General features: G+C 39.8%; 1 protein-coding gene across 10 annotated transcripts in view; it reads left to right on the top strand.

Annotated features, from left to right (window-relative positions):
* The window catches only part of TBC1D1 (TBC1 domain family member 1), a 123,671-nt gene that overhangs the window by 3,516 nt on the left and 97,275 nt on the right, over positions 1-22,880 (top strand). For 8 of the 10 annotated variants that reach the window (XM_052780264.1, XM_052780268.1, XM_052780269.1 and 5 more), the window contains exon 2: positions 4,369-4,884. In XM_052780264.1, the coding sequence (XP_052636224.1) occupies positions 4,468-4,884 (417 nt within the window). In that variant the 5' untranslated portion in view covers positions 4,369-4,467. Of the gene's footprint in view, positions 1-29; positions 146-850; positions 983-4,368; positions 4,885-22,880 lie in introns of those variants that run through there. The other 2 variants (XM_052780265.1, XM_052780266.1) reach the window with 2 other exon arrangements.

Below are 22,880 nucleotides of genomic sequence, written 5' to 3'. Positions count from 1 at the left end.
TCCCAGGTTAATAACACAGTCTGTTCTCTGTACCCCACAGGATTCTCCTTCCTAATCTCAAAGCTGACCTGGCCCCATCTAACTGAATGGCACCCAGAGCCTGTACCTCGTCCTCATGATAAAGTCTTTGCTCTCTTAAGAGAAGGTGAGTTTTGAGGAATGCTGTCCTGCATGATGCGCAGCTGCTTAGGCATGTACCTTCATGCAGGGAGAACCTGGGGTCCAGAATGGCAGAAGTACTAATTTTTGTAGGTGTCCCCTTCATGCTGTCCTGCCATCACCCTGACTTCTCTCTGAAGGCATCCCTTGTACTTTCTGGTGACATAAAAAGGTGAGAATTCAACTTAATTTGGGTAAACAAGAGCCCGATATATGTATTTTTTTAAACACAGTATCAGATTTTGCTAGAACAGGACTATCAGCGTAGTGTTGCTTCCCGCCTGTGGGAAGTGGCTGGGTTGATCACAGTGAAAGAGAAGTTGAGGACAAAGAGCACGCGTATGTTCCCACGTGTATCTTTCACATTAGTGAGTCAGTCTGGTGTCTACTAGTATAGAATGTGAGGTTAGATTTATTAGTGTGGTTTGTGTAAATACCGTATGTGCTACAGTTTGCCTGGCTGTTTTTATGCTGATGGAGCAAACACAGCTAAATCAAAGCAGGTTAAACAGTGGCAACATGAAGATACAGTTTGGAGAAGATTAACATTTCTCAGACAGCAGCAAAGCTGTTAGCTGAGGAGTACCGCTCAAGCTCTTCTCAGCTTTGAGTGCAAGGGCAACATAGATCCGTCAGAAGATGCTGATGGAGGGGAGAAAGAGGAGCTGTCCCAATTATGTCCGTGAGCACTGGGAGAAGAATCGGAGACACTCAGCCTGTGTGTGAAGCAAAGCCTGGCAGTCTTCTCTCAGCCCAGAGTAACGGAGCTGAATGGCACTTAGAGCTGTCATGGGAAGATCAAAGTTTAGGTGGAAGGAAACAAGTGGGCAGCTTTATTTTTATGCCTTTTCTATTCTCTCTTGAGTTAAAGGTAAAATAAGCATTTGCTTTGAAGAAACTGTTAATTAGTCAGACTCTTGGGAGGAAGAGGAAGCTTGTTTGAGCCTACTGTACTAACATGGATGGTAAATGGATACAGTGCCTGCAGAGCCAAGTTGTAGAGGGGATGAACTGATTGGTGGCAACCAGAGATGGGTGCAGGTGCCAAAATTCCGAGTGGTGGAGTCAGGGCAGACATGTACAGGCTCAGAGCACAGACACTCTGGCCATAACGTGTGCTTAATTTTATGGCTGGGAATAGGGAGATGAACAGAACTGTTTTATGTCTAATTTAAGCATGTACATAAATACTTTATGGTCTTGAAGTAAAACCTAGTCCTTGGTGTAAACTTAAAGGACATTAACGCTGGCAGCATGAAATTGGTATAATTTCTGGTGGGATTTGCATGCAAATTAAGATAAGGATGACAGGACGAGGAAACAAAGAATGGCTGGACAAGGGAGACGAAACGTGCAGAACGATAACGTGCAGAACGATGCGGGTTAGATAAGGAGACCTTCTGATGCTGCTAAATTTGTGCTCTGAGAAACTGCACTTTTAGCCTCTCTCAATGTTAGGAAAAACCCCTAGCGTTCTGACTTCTAGTTAACTGTTTTGATTTAGTATTAACTGTTATTCTTTAGAAATAACAGATGCAGACATTGGCGTATTTATGCTGTTGACTTTGCAAGGTGTTTATTTTGTTAAAAACAGATGAATGCCAAGAAGCTTTGCATTTATATTAAATACATTCCAGCAGTACAGTGTTTGCTGAAGTGTGACAGAGTATCAACCTGTTTTTTTTATATACTGTTCAGTCCTTAGAGTTAGCATGCAAAATAATGTATTATATTGTGATATTTATTCCTGTTTGAAGCTGCAGTGCCTTGTAGGTTTGGGGTAAAAGAGCATGGTAGATAGTGGTAATCCAAATGAAACTTCTCTTCCTTGAAAATTCGATTTAAATGAGGGTGACTTTGTTGTATTTTTACATGCATTTTATTTAATTGCATTTTTTTAAAAAGAGTTCTGAGAAAACACAATTGAGAAATATGGTTACAAAAAGTGTGTGGCTAATAGGCCATCATCGGTGCAGTAGCTCAGTTCTGTTTTCAACTAAGAATGGAGTTTTCTTAGGCTTTCTTATCCTGAGATGATTATGTATGCCACTAAATGACAAGAACGCTAAAAACTAAAACCTCAATTTTTATGTGTTTCAGACTACACACCATTGTAGTTACGAATGAATCCAATCTTCCCTGCAGTTGCTGAACTATTTTTCATTGTTACAGTTAAGGAGGGAAAAAAAAACTTGTAATAGTTTGTCAAAGAGACTGTTTTTACTCCTGACAGATGCAAAACTATGATAATTGTGTTTAGCAGTCAGTGTTGATAAGGTGTAAAAATGCTTCCTGAAGCTGCTATCCCATACAATGCAGTGCATTTATATTCATCTTAAAGATGGTTGTTTTCATGCTTGTTTGTGAAACAAACAAAAAAAGGTTGAAAAAGAGTTGTAGTATAATTGAAATGAGGCATACAAATTCTGTGTGTCATGGCCCTTTTTCCCACACCTCCCACGCACAGACACATACACACACACACACAGAGGTTTATAAAAAGGCTTTTAAAAAAATTGCCTCTAATGATTATTTCTTCAAACAGTGTCTTTAAAACCTGCACTGTTGGATTCTCTTGTTAAGTTTGGCATCCTTGGAACTGGTAATGTTGCCACAGAGTTCATTTGTCAAAAGATGCAGAAGTTCCAAAAAGTAAATGTACCCAAATATGTGGTTTCTGCAGTTCTCTTGTTTTTACAGTTTGCCAGTTATTGCAGAAACATTTTTCCCCACATGGACATTTGCAAATTGGTTGCATTTTAAACGTGTGTTTAGTTTAAAATTAATTTCCATCTTGAAATTTCTTTTTAAGTTTTTTTTTTTTTTTAAATCCTAAAATTTCCTTTCATTTTCAACAAGGTGAAGCTCTGTTAGAAACTCAGTTTGAAAATATTTTTACAAGGACAAATAAAGGACAAAGTTTAATGAAAACTCATGAGAAAAATACTATTTTTAAGCATGTTTGTAGATGAACAAAGGCAAGAAATACTGTTGCCACAGTAAACAGATGCCATTTATTAAATACTTGTTCAAATATAATTAAAAATGTTTTGTAAGGAGTTCTTGGGACTGCTCATGTTGTTTTTAATAGGTCTTTTCATGGGAAACTCTCCGAAGGCTGAGGGTAAACTAGTGTCATGGTATTTAAACATAGGCAATTATAGGCCTGTCAGCTTCTCATCAGTCTCGCACAAAATAATGTAACAGCTGAAACCAGGTTCAATTAATGAGAATTAAAACATGGTAGTATAACAGATGCCTATCTATGTGTTTCATAGGCTATTTTGCAAAACCAAATTGATAGCTAAATGCAGTTACTGGATTTTGTTACTAAAACTACTGATATGTAGCAACAGTAGTGGTAGTAGATGCTGGGTATAACAGGGTTGTATGTAACTTGGTTCCATTTGATATTTTAAGAAATGATAATGATACAATATCAATGTGGCAAACATCAAGTATTCCTGGCTGGCTGACAGGCCTTGAAAAGCAATCATGAATTGTGAATCATCATCTGTTTTTTAGTGGGATGCTGTGAGGATTGTTGCTCATCTCTGTGATCTGACAGGTTTATCAGCGATCAGTCAGTTGACTGCTGCTAGGTTTCTCAGATGACAATGATTTCTGGGGTGTTACTTAATGCAAAAGTCTAGTTGGTAACAGCCCATGATCACTTGGCAAACTATACCCAAGGAAACAGTTCCATGTTAGTAGCCAAATTCAAAATCATCCACCTATGAACAAGAAAGGTGACCTTTTTTTTTTCTCCCCCCCCCCCCCCCCCCCAATGTGAAGGTGTCTCAGCAAGAACTGACTTCAGCTGTCTTGAAGGTCAGAATAGCTCAGATGAGTTCTTTCTGTGATAATAGGATTGAAATAGGCCAGTGTGATCCACATGTGCCTGCCCATGAAACAGAACAGGCTAGAAAGAATGTGCATTTTTGAGTTTAGTTACTCATTAGATGGTTTACCAAGGGTTGTAAAGCAACTTTTAAATCAGGACTGACTTTTTTCCAAGCAATGTATTTAGTACTATTACGTTTATTGGACCTGAAACAGTAAGGCCCAATGTAGGAGAAACATGCTAGATAGGTCATGGTAGATGATCAGTATGTCTCTTCTGATGTTAAGCTATTAAATATTTGTGTTACTGACAGTTCATTTTTAATAGGGTTCCAGCACCTACATAACTATTTCTTTTCCTTTCAGAACTCTTATGTTCCTTAATCAAAGGAACTGTCCAGATACCATCATTCCATGGAACTGAAATATTGGTGAATTAGTCCAGGTTCCCTAAAGGACTGTAAAATGGAGCCAATAACATTCAAAGTTAAAAAGTATCAAACACCTAGTGATTTCTCAGCAAGTTTCAGTCTCCAGCTCATTGGTTCTCTGCCAGTGCATTCCCTAACCACCATGTCAATGCTGCCATGGATTGTGGCAGAGATCCGGATGCTCAGTACAAAGTCTTCCAAAGAAGAACCTAGCGTCAGCCAGATCCGACTTTATGTTTCACCAGCAAGTTTGCGATGTGAGCCAGACACAGGGAAAATCCAGCAGTGGGATCCTTTGATTTGTTCAAGTTTGTTTGAATACAAGCCACAGCATGTCCACAAACTGATTCACAACAGCCATGATCCAAGCTATTTTGCTTGTCTGATAAAGGATGGAGCAGCAAATCAGCGAAGTATCTGCTATGTATTTAAAGCTGATGATCAGACAAAAGTAAGTAAAAAGAAAAAAAAGCAAAGTAAGCAACCCCGGAGTTGCTTTTGTGCTGTTTGAAACCTTTCACTACAGTGTAAGACCTTAAGGTTGTATTTACAATTAGAGACTGGATCTTGCTAAAACTTGCCAACAAGCATCACTTTACTTGATATAAATGGTTCGGTTAAATTTGAACTGCTCAGTATGTGAAGTGAAAGGTGTGTAAATCTCCTACAGGATCAGAGCCTGGATTTCATCAGCTTAAAAAACACTTTAGTTTGGGATATGGGCTGAAATCTTGGCCCTCAAGTCAGTGAGAGTTTTTCTGTTGATGTCACTAGGGCTAGGATTTCACCCTTGAGTCACTGTGAACTTTATCTAATCCTACAGTTGGACCTCTCAAATTTCTGTTTTCCTGAGTTGAGACCTATGTGACTGGGAAATAGAGATACCTCCTTTCTCAGAAGGAGGACGGGGTAGGGTGGAGCCTCCTTATGTAGCATACTTCCCCACAGGACACTGCGGAAACCTCTTCCTAGCTCTGTAATCCACGGAGCCTGGCAGGTGATACTGGAGAATGAGAGAGAGGCCACAGCACAGTGCTGTGACTCTGACATGCAGGCTTGCTGCTGCATGGTGTGAGGCAGGAGTTGTGTGTGCGTGTCTCGCGCTGTAGGTGAGATTTGGCTCAGTCTGCATTTCCTAGGAGCAAATTCTGTCCTTGGTGAAAACACGGAAGCATTAAAAATAGTCGATCTCTTCTTTTTGTTTGAGAGTAATGTGAGACAATAGCTCTTGTGAAGGAGTAAGGTGAGTAGGATTTGGCACAAAGCTGTTGTGATCTACTGGGGACAAAACAGTGACATATCCTTCACCTCTTCAGTGTAGACTCTAGTTATAATGTTGGAAAACAGCATCTTGCTACATGCTGCTCACTTGAGTCATAGGAGATGTCCTGCTGAAGCACCTTGGAGGTATTATGTGAATATACACTGCACGTGGGATTTATGTCAACCTGCCCAATAGCAAACCATTGTACAGTTCTAAATCCGTGGTCTCAAGCTTAGAGCTCAAAACATATGGAAACAGCTTTAGTTAAATCCCCCAAGATAAAAAGGCAGTTGCGGTAAATTAGAAGGCAAATATGTTGTAAATCATAAGCATTCAAGTGAGAAATCCTGTCAAGTTAAAATTTATGTATGTAAGGGAGCAGAAATAAGGAATAGCTGTTTCAGAACCTGGTACTGAATAGAAGTTGGTAAATGCATTTTGCAGTTTGCTTATGCACTTATTTTTGCTTGTGATTTTACAGGATTATGGTGAGTACACAGCACTGATCAGCTCCAGTACGTTTTCTTTTGCAACAAAAGATTGAAGTACTTTTTCCACATGTTTGATCAAATTCCTAGATGTGTTTGAAATGAAAGAGAGCAAAATAAGTCTCTAGTTAAATTTGCAGCTGTGTCTACATTTTTTTGGAAACAAGACCCAGAATTTTTGGATGCCTATTTTAACTACTTAGCCCCAGATTCACACAGCTATCTGTCCTTTCAAAAACTACTCTCCACCTGGTCTCTTAACTTGCTTTGATTGCAAGGGTGGTTTCTCTCGACTTTTTTTGCAGGCTAGGTTCCTAATTAGGAGGTAGACATCTAATCAGCATTTGTTTTAACAAAAGGATAACAGAAATGCCAAGTGTTCTTATCTTCTAAAGTGAGGCCCTGCCTGTTTTACTTAAATTCAGTATAATTTCTGATTAATCAACCTTTTAAGTAAGTCCCTTATGCTTTATAGGGTGCTGTTACTCTGCCGCGAATATTGTCATATAATGCCTTTTAGCTACTTGGTGTTTGTAGAGGAGTGAACTGATGTTACCTGTTTTGCAGATACCCAACTTGAAAGCGTAGGAGTGTACTGTATACCTTTGTTACAAATTGAGGGAGCTGAGTGAGTTGAGATAAAGAATTTAGCACTATGTTGCTACAGCTTATGTTCAACTTCAGAAGAAACAAATTTTAGAAATTGGACCTTTGCAGCCTGTGTGACTCAGCAGACTCTTGTGCTGGTACTCTTGCTCCTGAGGACTCTTTTTTCTATTGGCTTCAGCTATGTAAAAGAGACACAGTAGTCCAGATAGGTTGAGTCACAGAGTTTACGTGTTCATAACAAGTCTTTACCCAGCAATCTTGGACATCCAAACTTTTGTGATAATTGTACTTCATCTATTTTTATTTGAAAAAACCCCGACTGATTACTAATTACAATAATATTGTAAACTGCAAGAGCCACAGTTCTTTGTATCTGCATAGATAAATCAGTAGTAGGGCTATATTGACAGAGAGTTCTTGGATTAGGTCAGGTCTGACAGGATTTGAAGTAGAAAGTACTTTGTGGCTTTGCAAATAAGTTCTGAGTATATCCCCACCTTAGGATAAGGAGAATAAAAGAGGGCAGAAGCATGTCTGTGGGAGAAGTACACTAGGAAAATTAGTATGTTAAGACAAAAGCAGGTGAGTAAAAGACTAAACAGTGAAGGCCTTTGAAGAGGAGGACAAGAAACTTGAACTTCATGCAGACAGAGGAATAGCACTGGAGGTGGTAGAAAGTACAGAAAACCAGGAATGGTCAGGCTTTTAGCATCAGCATTGCAGATAGACTGCAGTCCATTAACTGTAGTTGTACTCCTTTATATATAAAAATTGAATGAGAACATATACTTGATTAGTGAGGGATTACCTTATTGTTTAATACGAAAGCATTTTGTTAATGGGAGGTGATTTTTTGCTGGCTATAATTATTTCCATTGTATCATCATGGCAGTATACAGCTCACTTTCCCTGCTGGTATAGCAGTAAGTAGGGAAGGATGAGAGAAGCCTTCCTGGCAAACTGCTCCTTGGCACATTATTTGAAAGCAAACACATGTATATAGAGATCATTCCACTCCACTTAGTACTAAGAGGACAGGTTTACACTGCCTAGGGAGAGCTTCTGTTACGGATTAGAGTTCCCTTTCTAAGCAGATGTGTCAGATATGGGATCTGGAGCCTTCCTTCCTTCTTGTATAACCTCAGTAAGTTTCCACTAGTTACAAATAGTGGAGCTTCTTATCCCTTCACCCTCATCTTGTGGGCATTCTGATGGGACCTCATGATTGAGTAATTTCTGCCTGAGTGTGGGGCTGAAGCATTAATGCATATTCTTTGTCGGTGCTCAGGAATGGAGCTGGATTCAATTATATTGCCTGCAGGGAGCTTATGAAGACTACTGATAGGTCATAGATGGGGATTATGCATACTGTGTTGAGTAATGGTGATGGAAGCTGAAGAAAAATTAACTTTCCAGTAAATCTGTGCTTGCAGGATAGCACCTTCATCATTAGAACGCAACCTTGTTGAACAGCGTGGCCAGAGTACTTGTGTACGGTAGGCGTGTGATGGCTTAAATGAAAACATACATGCTACCAGCCTACCTATCTTCCCATCGGCCTGTGGTCTCACATTTGCTTATATTCTACAGAAATGTGATGCTATTGACGTTGTTGTTGAAACACATAAAAATTATTGGCATTTTTGTCCTACACTTGAGATGTGCTAGTTCAAAAGTGTTTGGAACTGTACATGAGGTGTGCTGTTGCCTTCATGAGCTCATTCTCCACAAACACAGCACTGCGCTCCTTCTGTAGGACACCTTGCTTTAGCATGTTGTTTACTTGGAGAAATGAAAGAGATAGATAATGAGAAGCTAATGGCATACTGTCACAGGATATCCCTCTCCAGCAGATACAAAGTAGCCAAAACATTGCAGAGGAAGACCAATTTCTGTTCTTATATTCAGTTTGGAAAAGTAATTCCACATGCCATTATGTTGATCTTTCTTTGGTGTATCAAATGATTTGTTTTACTTAGATATGTTTAATCTTATCTGATGGATGTTTTGGCTGGCAAATAAAATACTGGTCACTAGTTTATCTGATATTGCCCTGGGCTTTTTTAGATTTAAGGCAAGTTAAGGTTGTACTGTGCTTTATTATACTTTTATTTTTATTGTAAAAAAAGAATAAGTTCTAAACTTAATGGTTTCACAGAAGTCTGAGTCAAAGAGGGCATTCAGTACCTCAGCCTTTTCCATGTCCTGTGCTCCATTCAGCAGCAGGCCCAATTTTCCCTAGTCTTTCTTTTGCCCTTCTTGTTGCCTTTGACACCCCTTGCCAGATTCAACTCCAGGTGGGCTTTGCCTTTCCTAACAATGTCTCTGCATGCTTGGACAGTGTCTATATATTCCTCTCAGGTTACCTGTCCCTGCTTCCACTCTCTGTATTCTCCCTTTTTATGTTTGAGTTTTGCCAGGAGCTTCTTGTTCATCCATGCAGGCATTTTTTCTTGGTCATTTGGGTGGACTGCTCTTGGGCTTGAAGGAGGTGGTCTTTGAATAACAACCAGGTTTCTTGGACCCTCTTTCCTCCAGGGCCTTTATTCCATGGTACTTTTTCAAGCAGATCCCTGAAGAGGCCAAAACCTGTTTTTCTGAAGTCCAGGGTTGTGATCTTACTTTTTGCCCTGCTTCTCAGGATCCTGAACTCTACCATCTCATGGTCACAGCAGCTAAGGCTGCCTTTGACCTTCTGTCGTGGTTTCAGCCCAGCCGGTAACAAAGGACCACGCAGCTGCTCGCTCACTCCTCCCCACCCCCCTCCAGTGGGCTGGGGAGGAGAATCACAAAGGGGAAAAGAAAAAAAAAAAAATCAGAACCTCGTGGGTTGAGAAGGACAATTTACTGGGACAGCACAAAAAGAGAAGTTACAACAACAACAAGGGTACTAATAAAAGAATATACAAAATGAGTGATGCACAGTGCAACTGCTCACCACCTGGAACCTGACCCTTGGCCACTTGCCCCACCAAAAGCCCCCCCAGCCCGCTCCCCATTTATATACTGAGCATGATGTCACATGGTATGGAATAGCTCCTTGGCTAGTTCAGGTCAGCTGTCCTGGCTGTGCCCCCTCCCAGGTTCCTGTGAAAATTAACTCTATCCCAGCTGAACCCAGGACACATTCATATCCCCAACAAGCTCTTTCATGTTGGCAAGTATGAGGTCCAGCAGAGCAACTCTCCTCATCACCTCCTCTGTCACTTGGATCAGCAAGTTGTCATCAATGGTCTCTGGGAACTTGCTGGATTGATTATGCCCTGCTGTGTTGTTCCTCTAGCAGATACTTGGGTGGTTGAAGTTCCCCATCAGGACCAGGATCTGCGAATGTAAGGCTACTTCTAGCTGTCTGTGTGCCTCATCCACCTGTTCTTTGAGGTCACAGGGTAAAATAAATTCCTGTATGCAGAGTAAAAGTCAGCAGACAGCAGTGTCACCTTTTTTTAGTAAAGCAGATGCTCACAATGTTTGAAAGTTTCTTCTTTTTTCTTTCTGTGATATGAACTGGAGGTTTAGAGGATTTGAGGGAGAGCCTAGAAACTTGAGCCTGATGTCTTGTAAGGAGAAATATTTCTGTGACATTATCGATGACCGATGCAGAACTAGAGTATGAAGAAATGTAAACAGTTCAGTTCAGATTTTGAAAGGGTTAAGTTTAGTTCTTCCCCCCCTCCCCCAAGAGTCTGGACACAAGTTGTCATAATAGCCTGTAATATATGCTTGTGTTTACCAGAACTGTTAATCCTATAATGGCAGAACACTGGATAGAACTGTTCTTTTCTGTTTTATAGAGAAATATTGCTCATGATTTAAGCAGGATCGCAGCTGCACAAGACACGCACAAGTCTGTTTCTTCTGAATCTTCATTCTGTAGTGTCATAAATCAGGGACAGCTTTTGGCCCAGGAACTGGGCTTTTGGCAGCTGCAGGAATGTTGCAGGGAGGGTTGCAGTGCCCATATGGTTGCAGGGGACTGGGACATGTGCTCAAGACCTGAGCCTGCTCATTGACTTTGCTTGTACCAAATCTGCCCCATAGCAGCCACAGATAAGCCCCATCTCCTTAACACTGAGGCACTTTTTAAAATGTAGCGCTTGCCCTGTTGTTGAGCTGTTTGGTTACAACAGTGGTCTCTACTTTTGTCCCAGGTCTTAATTTTTTTCATTCACCAATTGCTTTAACAGTTACTATGTTTTTAAACAACCTTCACCTACTTTTATGAGTTACAATAGCTTATGCACTTAAGTAGATCATGCTGTATTACCTGGAATGCAGTGTACTCTGTTACGTGTTGTTTGTGATCTGATTATGCGCTGGAGAAGCTGGTTTCAAATAATCAACACTTAGCGCCCTGTGAGGCTGCACAGAGCTGATGTTGTGAGTGAACTTCACATTATTCATCTATAAAAGGAATGGCAGAGGCCCAGTGAACTCCAGAGCAGTTGTTGTGAGGCTTAGCTTCGTGACTGAGGATTCTTACACAACTTGTTTTTACATTAGACTGTAAGATATGGCGTCACTAAGTATCTCATTTTTAATAGCACCATTTCCCTTTCTTAAAAGAATTCAGGCAAGATAATTTTAAAGATAGAGGTGATCTTTTTCTACTGTATTTTACTGCTTGATGAGTCTAGGGAGATTAAAACATGGTTCTTCTTTTGTAAAAAGCATAAAACACTGAAACAAAATGAGGTAAGTGGACTTCTTTCAGTGCAACTGAGCTTAATTTGGCTATTTTCTGCCTCCTGTCATATGCACCTTTGGGATTTTTTGATGGAATCTATGTAATTGCAAACTGCTAGCACTGCTTTTTGGTTTAGGAAGTCTCTCCTGTCCCCCACATGCTAACTGGAGAAATTAATGTAAAAAACAGAAGGAAAAGAATCCAACAGAACAAGTGAAAAATCAAATGCATATTTGTGCACATACATAGTCCGATATATAAAGCAGGTCAAAGTTTACCTGTGTAAATCTTAATAGAGTATCCTATGTAACGCAAGCAGCTAGCTGTGCTTTGGACACTCTCATAGTTAATCAGGCTTTATGCTCATCCTGAGTCTAGAGCATAACTGTGACTACACCAGCTCTATCCTGGGGTCTGTTCAAAGGATTCATGCGTGTGAACTCTTCTTTCAGGGACATTTAGTGGCCAGCGACCCTGTCCCTAGGCATATTATACCAAGCCTTTATGGGGCTCTTGTCAGACCATAGAGTGACTTTTGACATCCTGGCTCAGCTAAGTGCTCCTGTGTTCACCCTCATTTTAGAAGAAATATTGTGTGATTTCCCACAACCTCATGTGTGATTGCCACATGGAGGAAGTAATTTGTGCAATACCAGTGCTGTTTCCTGACTTAAAGTCAGAGATAATGTCTTACCAAGGAAGATGAAATTAATCACATGGTTTGTAAAAAGAGATGCCTATTCCCACTCTTGCAGCAGCAGCAACATAAAAAATTATATTTTCTTGTGATTTCTTCAGTGTCCTAAATCATACAGAAATTTCTGCTACAGAATGACTAATAACTCTTACTGTGACTTCAACAGTATAGTATTCTGTATCAGATGACATTGTGAGAGTATTTTTCAACTTAAATAATATTGAAAGTAGCTGGGTATTACTTGTGCTGTCATGTGCACTTCATTTTAGAGCCAGAGTTCATGCCAAGATTATTTATTGTTCCTTTACTTTTTCTGTTGGGGATTGTAGCCGAAATATAAAACAGTGGAACTGAGGCTAAAACATAATTAACACATTTGTGATGGTTTGTCATCTGACTACTAGCCATTCCTTTTGTCTTACAATGTCTGATGCTTGTGGCCTATGAAGTCCAATACAAGTAATTGGAGCCATAATATCCAAGCGTCCTCCAGAGTTACAGTAGAGTTTCCTTCAGAAACTTTCTCTTGCTCTTAACATCTTAACCTAATCTGAGTCCAGCCTTTGGTGGCCTTGCACTCCCTTGGTTGCTGACTCGCACATTCCCGCCTTTTCTCCTACTCTTGTATTACGCTGTGGTATCACTCAGTGAGGCAGTTCAGAGCAATTTAAATATTCCAGAAGGAAAAGTGATACAGTTTCAATTAAATTAGCATCCTAACCTGATCACAGAACAGTTTCTTGAGCACCTTTGTGAGAGTCAGGGAGAAGCAAGGCAGAAAGCCTATCTAGAGCAGAAGGAAGGCTGGACCTCAGATCCCTGATTCAATCAGTCTTAAACTGCCATGCGGTTTTAGTTCAAGTGTAATATCTGATGATACAGTGAGAAGATCTAATAGCTGTCCTCTGTCAAAATAGGTAGTTCTGTTATTCTTTTCTCTTCTGATCCATCCCTTGACGTACATTCTAAGTGTTTTCCCATGTGCTGGCATTGATGTTTGTCCAGCTCCGTGTTGAGCTACTTTAGGGGATAAGGTAAAAAAATAGAATTGCATTCTGCTCCAAACCAACTCAGTGCACCTTGCTAGATCACCTTAGGTGTTTTGTCAAATTCCAAGCTGACATAAATTTGGAAACTAAAGTGAGAACATAAATTAATTTGGGACAAATTTTTCCTAGTACTGTCACAAGCAGTTGGTGGAAGTAGAGTGCAGCACCAGAGATACTCCAAAGGGATTGGGCTGTGCAGCAGGAAACCTGATGTTGTTTCTTTTTATGATGACATAGATCCTAAAAGTAGGGCTACAAGGATGGAGGTGCACAGGGAGACTTGCAGGCTTTCTTGGCCTCTGTACACAGAGCCACCTAGGCAAAGTGTCACAGCCTTTAAGTTTGTCCTGCTAGCATTGTGTGAGAAGAAATCACTGTGTACCTGCCCAGTGAGTCCAAAAATGGAGTAGCCTTACTCTAAGAAGACCTAAACAGCATGGGAACAATCTGTGTGCTGGTAAATGTCTTCTTACAGTCTTGTGTCTGCTGCTGTTATAGTGGTGGGAATGGAAGGCTTTTAGTACATTTCCATGATTTACACCTAATTGTCTTAAAATTACTAGTGAACCTGCCTGCCGGGTTGAATGTGTTGTGAAATAGTGTTATGTGACAATTTCTTAATTTTTGTGGCTTCAACCTCACTCTGGTACTAACTTTCTGGTACTCATCCTGTGCTTTATTTACTTCATTTTCTCAGATGGAATAATTTCTTCCTGATTGCTGAGCAATACCCTCACTGAGAAATAAGTTAACCCTCTGTGACCAACTCCCTAAACTTTGCCAGAGTTTGGTGATGCTGTAGTCTTCAAATCTGACTGAAAAGCCTGAAGATAACTTAGTGTTACGAATGTGAAAATTTGAGAATTTGTTGAATCCACACAGTTCTCAAAGTACAATATAGGCTTTCAGTTGAGAGGCTATGTTTATCCACATGTTACCCCAGCACTAAACATGTTAAATTCCCCAGCTTCACAAGCGGTAGCAATAACGAAATAGGTAACAGCAAAGGTATTCAGCTCACCTTACTGTAGTGTAGTAAAGTCTGCCTTCTGCAGAGGCGTTGGATGCAATACACACAAAGTAAGTGAATGGGTCTCCTTGTCGCTTTGCGGCCTAGTTAGACCTACAGCTTCAAACCAACTCACAGCCAGCAGAAAATTCTGGGCAAATAAAAAGTATGAGTTGCACCTGTGGAAAAGTTCTGAGTGAAAAAGAAAATGAATCTAGAAATCCAGGTTGCATATACAGAATTAAGAGTTCACATAATACTGTTTGATTTATAGCAACATTGAATATTAAGCTGAATGTACGATACTACAAAGAGGAACAGTTAATGATAAAGGAACTCCAATGTATTTTCTGAAGTTACCCACCGGTGTGTCTTGCTGAAGTTAATTTAAGACTAGAGGATGTTTGGAAGAATGCTGCCTTATTGATCTCCAAATACAAGTCAGAAAGTCTAATCTAGATTCAGTAGATGGTTTTTATTTTTCATTTAATTAATTAATGATCTTAAGAAATATAAAGTATGCACAGTTGCGATGTGTTTTAATTAATTTTGTACATGGTGTAGTGATAGTTGTATGCAATTTAAAGCCAGAAAGTATATTTTAGAGGGGAAAAAAAACCTGCTTTGAAAAAGAACCGTTTTTATAAACAAAATTAGTCTTACCTAATACTGCGTTAGTTTTCGTGGCACACTGTACAACAACTTATTGAAGACAGTGTAATTTAGTTAGTGAAAAAGAACTTTCAAAGCATGTAGAATCTGTTTTTAAACATGTGGGCAGATAGCTTTTGTCAAATATATGAATAAACAAAGGCCATATCTGTCATGTAGGTTAGTAAAGTCTCTCCAGACAGACTCAAGAGTGGTTCTGGCATGAATCAGATTGTAGGACTGGGTCAGTCTACAGGATCACTACAATCGGTGATCTTTCCTCAAGACTAGTAAAAACAAAACCTTTCTATTTTCTCTGCTTCACAAGTTTCTCTGAAAAGCTTGGGCTTTAGTTCACTTGGAGCTACTTAAACATGGACATTCATGTTCAGGCAATTGTATTTTCTTTTTTTCAGATTCTAAAATGGCCCTAATAGACAAATTCAAGCCATCCACATTAAAATATGAAGATGCCAATTCATAAATTGTGATACTGAGTAAATCGTCTTCCTGAAATAGCTCCTTATTTTTCCATGCAATTGGCTTTTCACTTAGAGTTTTGCCTGCATTGGGCTGACATTTATGCTGTGCCCTCAAGGTCATCAGATGTGGGCTCTTTGGCTGTAGTGGAGCAGAAAACCAAAGCAGAGGAGGCATATATAACCACTGTATTTACTTTAGCAGCACAATCTCCCATCCTGTTATATGTCAAAGTGAATAATGGTAACAAATCACTGTCGTAAAATCAGTGCTTTCCCTTGCCTGGTGTAGACACAGTTGTTCTATATTTCTGTTTTTTTACCCTCTCTGTGGACATCAAGTTATGGGAAGGGCTGTGGGAAATATTTTCCTAAAGAATGATTTGTGTGACTGGACAAATACAGGCTTAAATGGATATGTGTGTCTGCCCTAAAGGTTGATCATAGAGGATCTGATACAAGGATTGAGTGGATAATGCCAGTTTGTACTTGGTTTGTCCTTTGTATGAAACTGCTGGTTGATGTGGACTTCTCCTTTCTTTCCCACCCTCCCCCCACTTTTCCCAGAGTGACAGTAATTGAGATGTATTGCTGGCCATAAAAACAGCTTCTCTGCTGGTGATTCCTCTTGCATTGGGTTAAGTTTGATCCTTCTACATAACTGATTGAATGCTTTTCATTTGCAAGCTTCTTGTTTCAGCCTTTAAAAAAACCCCACAAAACTGGTTTCACACATGCAGAATGTATTTTAAAATTGTATTCTTAGTAATCGTGATGTGCTGTGGTTTGTTGAGTTGCTTTGTTGCTTTTATGGTGTGCTTCTAATCATAACTTAGAGAACTTTCACAGGAAGAGAGAATAAAAGATAAAATTCATAACTCTCTTAATTTGAGATTTCTGGAGGCCACATTCAGCAAAAATAGAGCTTGCAGCTAATACCTGGTGGTGTATTTTACATCTAAACCTGTGGCTGACTGAAGTGGAGGTGTTCCTTTGGGAGCCTAAAAAGCAAATTGTACATAAATCTTACTTCTGAGTCTTTGATGCTGAAAACCTGTATGCACTTTAAATTCAGGCTAGTTCCATTGAAGACGACAGAAATACTTGCAATAATGGCATTGAACGTGCTTGTAAATCAGTTGCTTGGTTAGCACCTAAAATACCTAATATATTATTCTGCTTGTTTTCATCTTCAGATTTTTTCCAAGGACAGTTATGTTGTTTATATAGGAAAAAATGTTTTCCAATTTCTGTAATTAATTCATTTAGAAAGATTTTTAATGAAACAGAAGCAGTTTTAAAACCAGATAAAAAGAAAAATGAGAACTATAATGCATTAACATATTCAGGATGACTAACATAGTTGATTCAACACCACTATTAGGAAAATTGAGTTTCTTTCTTTGATGAAAAAAGCAAATGAAAGTATGACATGTCTAGGAAGCAATAATATACTAAAGTCTTAAGAAGATCAAAGCCCCATTCATCACTTTGGATTCTCTCTGACTACTAAAACCACATTCTAATGTGCATCTGCAAGTACAAATAGCATTGGTCCCCGCAGAGATCTCTAATTGAAACTAAACTCAGAGTCTTTTCTAGAAGTTGTGTTAAGATGTTAGGGCTGCTTTAGTTTGACCTGCAGTCCAGCAGCGATGAGACAATTTCATTTTCCTGGTTTAAGTGCATATTTCAAAATGGCACAATAGCGGGTAATGATCTACTAGAACGAGGCACTCTGATTCCCAAAGCAGGACTGGGATTTAGGAGAGGAAGCAGTTGCTTCTGTGGAGCTCTGTGCAGTATTTCTGCTTCCGCGGAGCACTGTACAGCATTTCTGCCAGTAACATTTTCATACATAGTCACACCCTTAGAAGATTTCTTTAATTGCAGGAAGTGAACTTCATTGTTCTTAAAAGGGATTAGTCCCCAGGGTGTGTAAGTCCTCCCCCCTCCCCCCCCCTTCCCAACAGTTTGCAGATTCACCATGGTTTAAGATGAGGTCTTCAAGTGCCACTTAGTGGCTGTCCAGAGCAAATGTAAGACACTGCGATAGCTGTGATAGTTCTCACCTCTCCTGCTGTTGCTATCCAGCAGCAGGGGAATTCCTCACCTTATCTTAGAGATACTGAAGGCTTAATCTAAGACTGGTTGAAATCAATTAAAAGACCCTGGTGTGCTTTCGATAAGAATTTCAGTACCATCATTCCCATTTTACTTTTTTTTCCAAATTGTCCTTCTGAAGTTCTGTTTGGGTTCTCCTTGTGGTTTGGTGGGGGGGTTTTGGCAATAAATGCCTGTAGAAGTGTTGTAACAAGTTGCTATTTTACCGTGCGGTGAGCTAGCACAAGAACCAACAATAAGTAAAGGTGCTGTCTCTAGAACTGAAATACTAGTGTTCCTGGAGTTTATTCTTAGGTATTAAAATTCACAAAACAAAACATGTGCTTAACTGGGGTTCCTGTTTCGCATCAGTTGATGTTCTGGGATGTCTCAGTTCCCCTCAACAGAACATCTGATAGATGTGAAAACATTAGCTCTCAGTCATGTTCTGAGCTTGATGTAATATGCTTGTATCTGGATAAGGGCCAAAGTTTTTCTTCTAGAAACTTGCGGGACTTCAGAATATTCTTTACATGTATGTTATTAACTCCATAATGAACTATGGACTCCATAATGAACTTTTCCAGGGGACAAACAAACCTCAGAGTGCATGCATTGGTTATGTGAAGGCTTCCTTTTTACTGGGAGGAGGTTTTCAGTGGGCTTCAAGTTTTTCTTTAAAATGAAGTCTTTTGTTTTTTTTCCTCTATTTCAGTTTTTGTGTTTTAATAGACTATCCATATGCAAGCTAGGATTGGAAGAGTCAGAAAAGTTCCCAGGAACCTCCAACAAACAAAACATAGCTTTCTGATTTATAGGTACATTTCTTCTTACAGTATACAAACTGTCAAGGTCTCGGGATAAATCCCTTCACACAAGTTGAGACTGCACTTCTAACAAGGCACATAAAAACTAATGTATGTGACAAATTTTCCTTACCCAGATAACCCTCAGTGACCTGACTCTTACGCACACATGTATGCACAGGCATGTCAGTCTGTTCTGGAAGTCTTGATGCCAGCTTGAGACATCAGCTGAGTTAGACTTCCAGGCAGTCATCTTAACTGGAGTTCAGTCCCAGCTGGGTTGTGAGTGGAATCAAAGCACATGTATGGGGTGACATTATGGATCTACAATGAGAGAATGTAATACTTGATTCTTATTTTTTTAAGCTCTTGCTGTTTGGCTGTATATTACAGCTTTTTGCATGTTAGAAACAAACTGGGAAAATGAATTAAAGCTGGCCTACATTCTACTCATAAGCTATGATTGAAACCAACAGGAGACTTGAGAATTTATTACATCCTGGGGTAAAAGACCCTGCTCAGCTAACTTCTGAGGTTCACTTATTCATTTGGGTCTTTGTGCCTGTGAACACATTCAAATATGTGAGCTCAGACTCACAAGTTGCAGTGGTATCTGAACTTGCCAGATTGTTTGAGTGAAGAGTTCAGCTGTCCAGCCCATCCATCCAGCTGTGTGAAGGTTTCTCCTGGAATGCCACAATTCCCTATTAGTACTGGGAATACCCAGGAGGGAGGAAATGGCAGAATTGGCCCATGATTATTTTATTGTAACTTTATTTGTTTATTTATTTCAGTAATGTACCACATGTCAAATAATATTTTGGGCTTTATTCCTGAAAATATGTACACATTTCCCAAATTTTACTTACTCCAGGAGTCTTACATGAAATGACGCAGCTGTCTAGCATTCTCAGTGATAAGACATAGTTAAAGAAACCTGTAGTGAGGGAATGCATTATGTCTGCTTGGATCCATGGTTGTGGGATAGCTGACTCAGCTTGCGAAGGCTTCCATTGTTCTGGCAGAGGAGCGGAAGTGCAGTCAGCACATGTGGCCGAAATGTGCAGCGGTGTCTTACAGTAATATATCCTGAGCCCTTTGAAGTGATGCAGCTTTATCAAAACCACAAAAGAGCCATAAGGACAAATCCTGTTGCTATATTTTAAAAGTCTCTGTATTGTGTGTTATATTTCACAAATGTTTTCCGACATGTTTTTAGGAATCAAAACGGAATTGGCTTAAATAACTGAATGTGGAATGTTGTTTGTAATGAAACCAGGAGCTGCAAACTTCTGAATGGAAAACTAACTGAATTTGTGGAGAAAGTGGTTTTTTTTCAGATCGGTAGAGACAGCGTTTGAATCTTGGTTTTAAAGATGTTTTATTGCCACTTTGTGGCTTTTGCTGTAATTGAAAGACAGTATGACTTCGCCAAAAATATAAAATCACAAGAGCAGAAGAGTCCACATCATTGCAAAAGATATACTTGATGGGTTAATAAGCCCTGAGAAGAGGGTAGGAAGGGGAGAGATAAGAAACAGTAAGTTAAAAGTGTGTGCAAGGGAACATTGCTGATAAAATTTTCCACTTTCAAGACAGCTGAGAAGGAATATAATCAACAGAATAAGACAACAAAAGAAAAATCACACATAATTTAATAAAAAGGCAGATTTATATGCACCATACAAAATTACCATACATGCAAATTATTATATTAGTAGGTTCTAGTGGTATTCTCAATTCCACATTACGCAGGAAATATCTAGGGAAGGACTGTGCTGCAGCTTGATCAGATCAAGGCTGGTGATGAGAAGCAGCGTGGAGTGAGGGCTGGGCGGGTTGCTGAGTGCACTTCTTAATCAGCTGCGAGGGACTGCTATAGTTCTCAGGAGGCTGCTGCAGTTCTCCCACCAGAGTTTTGTCCAAGATCACTGGAGCAGGGAGGCTTATGATATGAGGGCAACGTTACAGAAATTAAAATTTCTTCAGCCTGATTCTGGAAAAGAACAGGACAATATGGTACTTGTTTCCTCTTTTTGTTATCTACGTTTAAGGTGCATAAGGACATAGTAGCAACTTGGTCTGTGATTTTAGTGGGGGTAGGATTGGATCCTTCTCAGATGAATAGCTTTTACACCCAGATGCTCACCGTATGTAAGTTGCAATATAGCTCCATTGACTGTAGTTAAGTTCTGGACCCTACACCTGCTGAGAGATAAACCCGAACTGGTATTTTTTATTGTTAAGTTCTTTCCAGCAAAACCAAGAATGTTATGGTTTGGGGGTGGAATGGTTAACACTTAAAGTTTTATTCTAACTGTTGATTTTTTTCAGTTTACTGAAATGGATGTTGCTTTAGAGTACCTGAACTATAGTAAAAGTCCAGTAGAATCTGTGTGCTGTGTATGGGGATTGCAACTAAATTCACTTATGAGAAATCAGTGCTGTTAGAATTAGATTTATTAAGTTATTCAGTAAATTGTGGAGAACTGAGAAGACTGGCTTCTTTTCATGGCTCTCCATACTGTGGAACTCAATATACTTTCCTAGTCTCCTACTGTTGCAACTGATGTCCACAAAATATGTTTAGGGCGGTGGGACTATTTTTTTGTTTATAGTTAATTATGTGAACAAAGAGCTCGGCTATAACTCTGTAAAATTATGCATACGAAATTGCTTGTTTTATATTATTCATTACTAGAATGTTCTAATAGGATAAAGCGAATATGGACGTCTTAACTAACATGAAGTCCCATGTAATGGAAATAGGCATTCATAGCATATGTATCTGCCATAGCACATGGGGAATCAATAAATTTTATAATTATGTTTTGATTTTAACCGGTCAAGTGAGAGTTGTCATTTTCTGTTCATAGTCTGGTTTTCCTCAACACTTTCTAGACTTTTTTTACTATGTAACTTATGCATTATTGGAGGTAGAAGTGCTTAGTATTTTTTTTTTTTTTTCTGTTGTGAGGTAGTGCTTCTCCACAAAGGAAATGAGACATATTTTCAAATGAAGTGTCTTTCTTCCCATCTGAGTAACTTGGGTTAACCATATATGTTTCAAGATCAAGGAACGCTTTGCATAACCTTTAATTAATTGCATTTCAGAAATACTTCCTAAACTTTGACAGGTTGTTTTTCTCCTGAGACCTTTCAGTGCTTGCCACGAGGAAGCAGAGGGAGGCTGGAGGAAAAGGGTGCAAAGTCCTTCCATGGCCATATATCTAGTGCCAGGGAACATTAATCCCCATTTAATTCTTACATCCTTCACATCCTATTGTCAGGGGGATTTTTAAAATAAGCAGTCTTGCATCATTAATATTTTATGATTTACCCAGTTGTGTCAGGGTATGTGTGCAGGTGTGTGTCATCCCTGTGGCGACTGCTGCTCTCTCCCCCAGAGCCACCTCAGCAGCCTGGAGAGCTCAGCTAGTTGTCCCTCAGCTTGGTGACACTGAGAAGACCAAAAAGTATTGCCCTTCAGGGAGAAAAACAGGAGGTTTCCAACTGTTTCAGCCACAGTCAAGACCTAGTTGATGATCTCAAGGGCTTGACCTGTGTCTTTGTCACTGCACGCTCAGAACATCCCCATTTGTTTTGAGCTCTGTAATCTGCTTCTGCAGTTTGCCAGTTTGCTCTGCCTGTGCTCCACTCTTCCTGCTCCAGTTTCACAGCTGCCAGAAAACCCTCCGTCGCAAAACAGAACAAACACGTGGAACCTCTGATGTCTCTATGTGGCAATTCCCCACTATGCGCTGCGTTTTCCCCATTGCTCATTTGCCACATTGTCCTTGTGGGTTTTTTGCATCCAACTATTCAGATCAAAGTGATCTCTTCGCAAGTCTGCCTGGACTTATCTGCAGATTCAGGCTGTGGTTTTTTGCTCATTTATAGAGATCTGGTCGGTTGATCACAATTGGATCACTCAGCAGTGCACATTTGATCTTGGTCAAACGCAGACATATGATCGTGCTTGAGCGGAATTAGTCAGAACCCATGGCAAAGTTCCTGACAGCTTTAAGCTTTTATTTGCTCTCTGTGGGAAGACAAAAAATACTCAATCCAGCATAAAGCTTGCCAATCCAAAGTTTACTCATCAGTGTTTTTGGAAGTGTTTGAAGTGGCAGGATGATTTCAGTCCAGATGAGTGTTTTGTATCAGATGGCCTCAATGTTTATAAATGGGCACTAGGACCCTAAAGCTGTATTGTGTTTACGTAATCAGTGTAACAATATAGATTTGGTTACCTCTCTTTCTTTCTATGTATGTTGCTTTCTCCCTGTACCTGGATTTTGTGGGTGCCTTTGGCATGCATCATGTTTGTTGGTCAGATACTGTACATCTAGAAGTGTCCTCTTATCAGCTTCTCCACCCGTAGCACACTTAAGGTGTTGAATGTAAAGCTACTTTTCTCTGGTTCTCTGGTACATGTAGGATCACTTTTCCTTTCAGAGATCCCTCCCTCCCTCAGTCCTTTTGCTGAGATGCAGGATCCCAAATGAGCCTCAGCGCATGGTAACCCTCTTATGCTCTGACACTCTGTTGGAGAGAGGATGGTTACTGCTGGTAGGGAAAAGGACAGATAAACAATCACCAACA

This window comes from Harpia harpyja, chromosome 2, assembly GCF_026419915.1.
Source record: "Harpia harpyja isolate bHarHar1 chromosome 2, bHarHar1 primary haplotype, whole genome shotgun sequence".
NCBI classification, from domain to species: Eukaryota; Metazoa; Chordata; class Aves; order Accipitriformes; family Accipitridae; genus Harpia; species Harpia harpyja.
The sequence above is the reverse complement of the archived record's forward strand: the minus strand, read 5'-3'. Positions and strand labels throughout refer to the sequence as shown.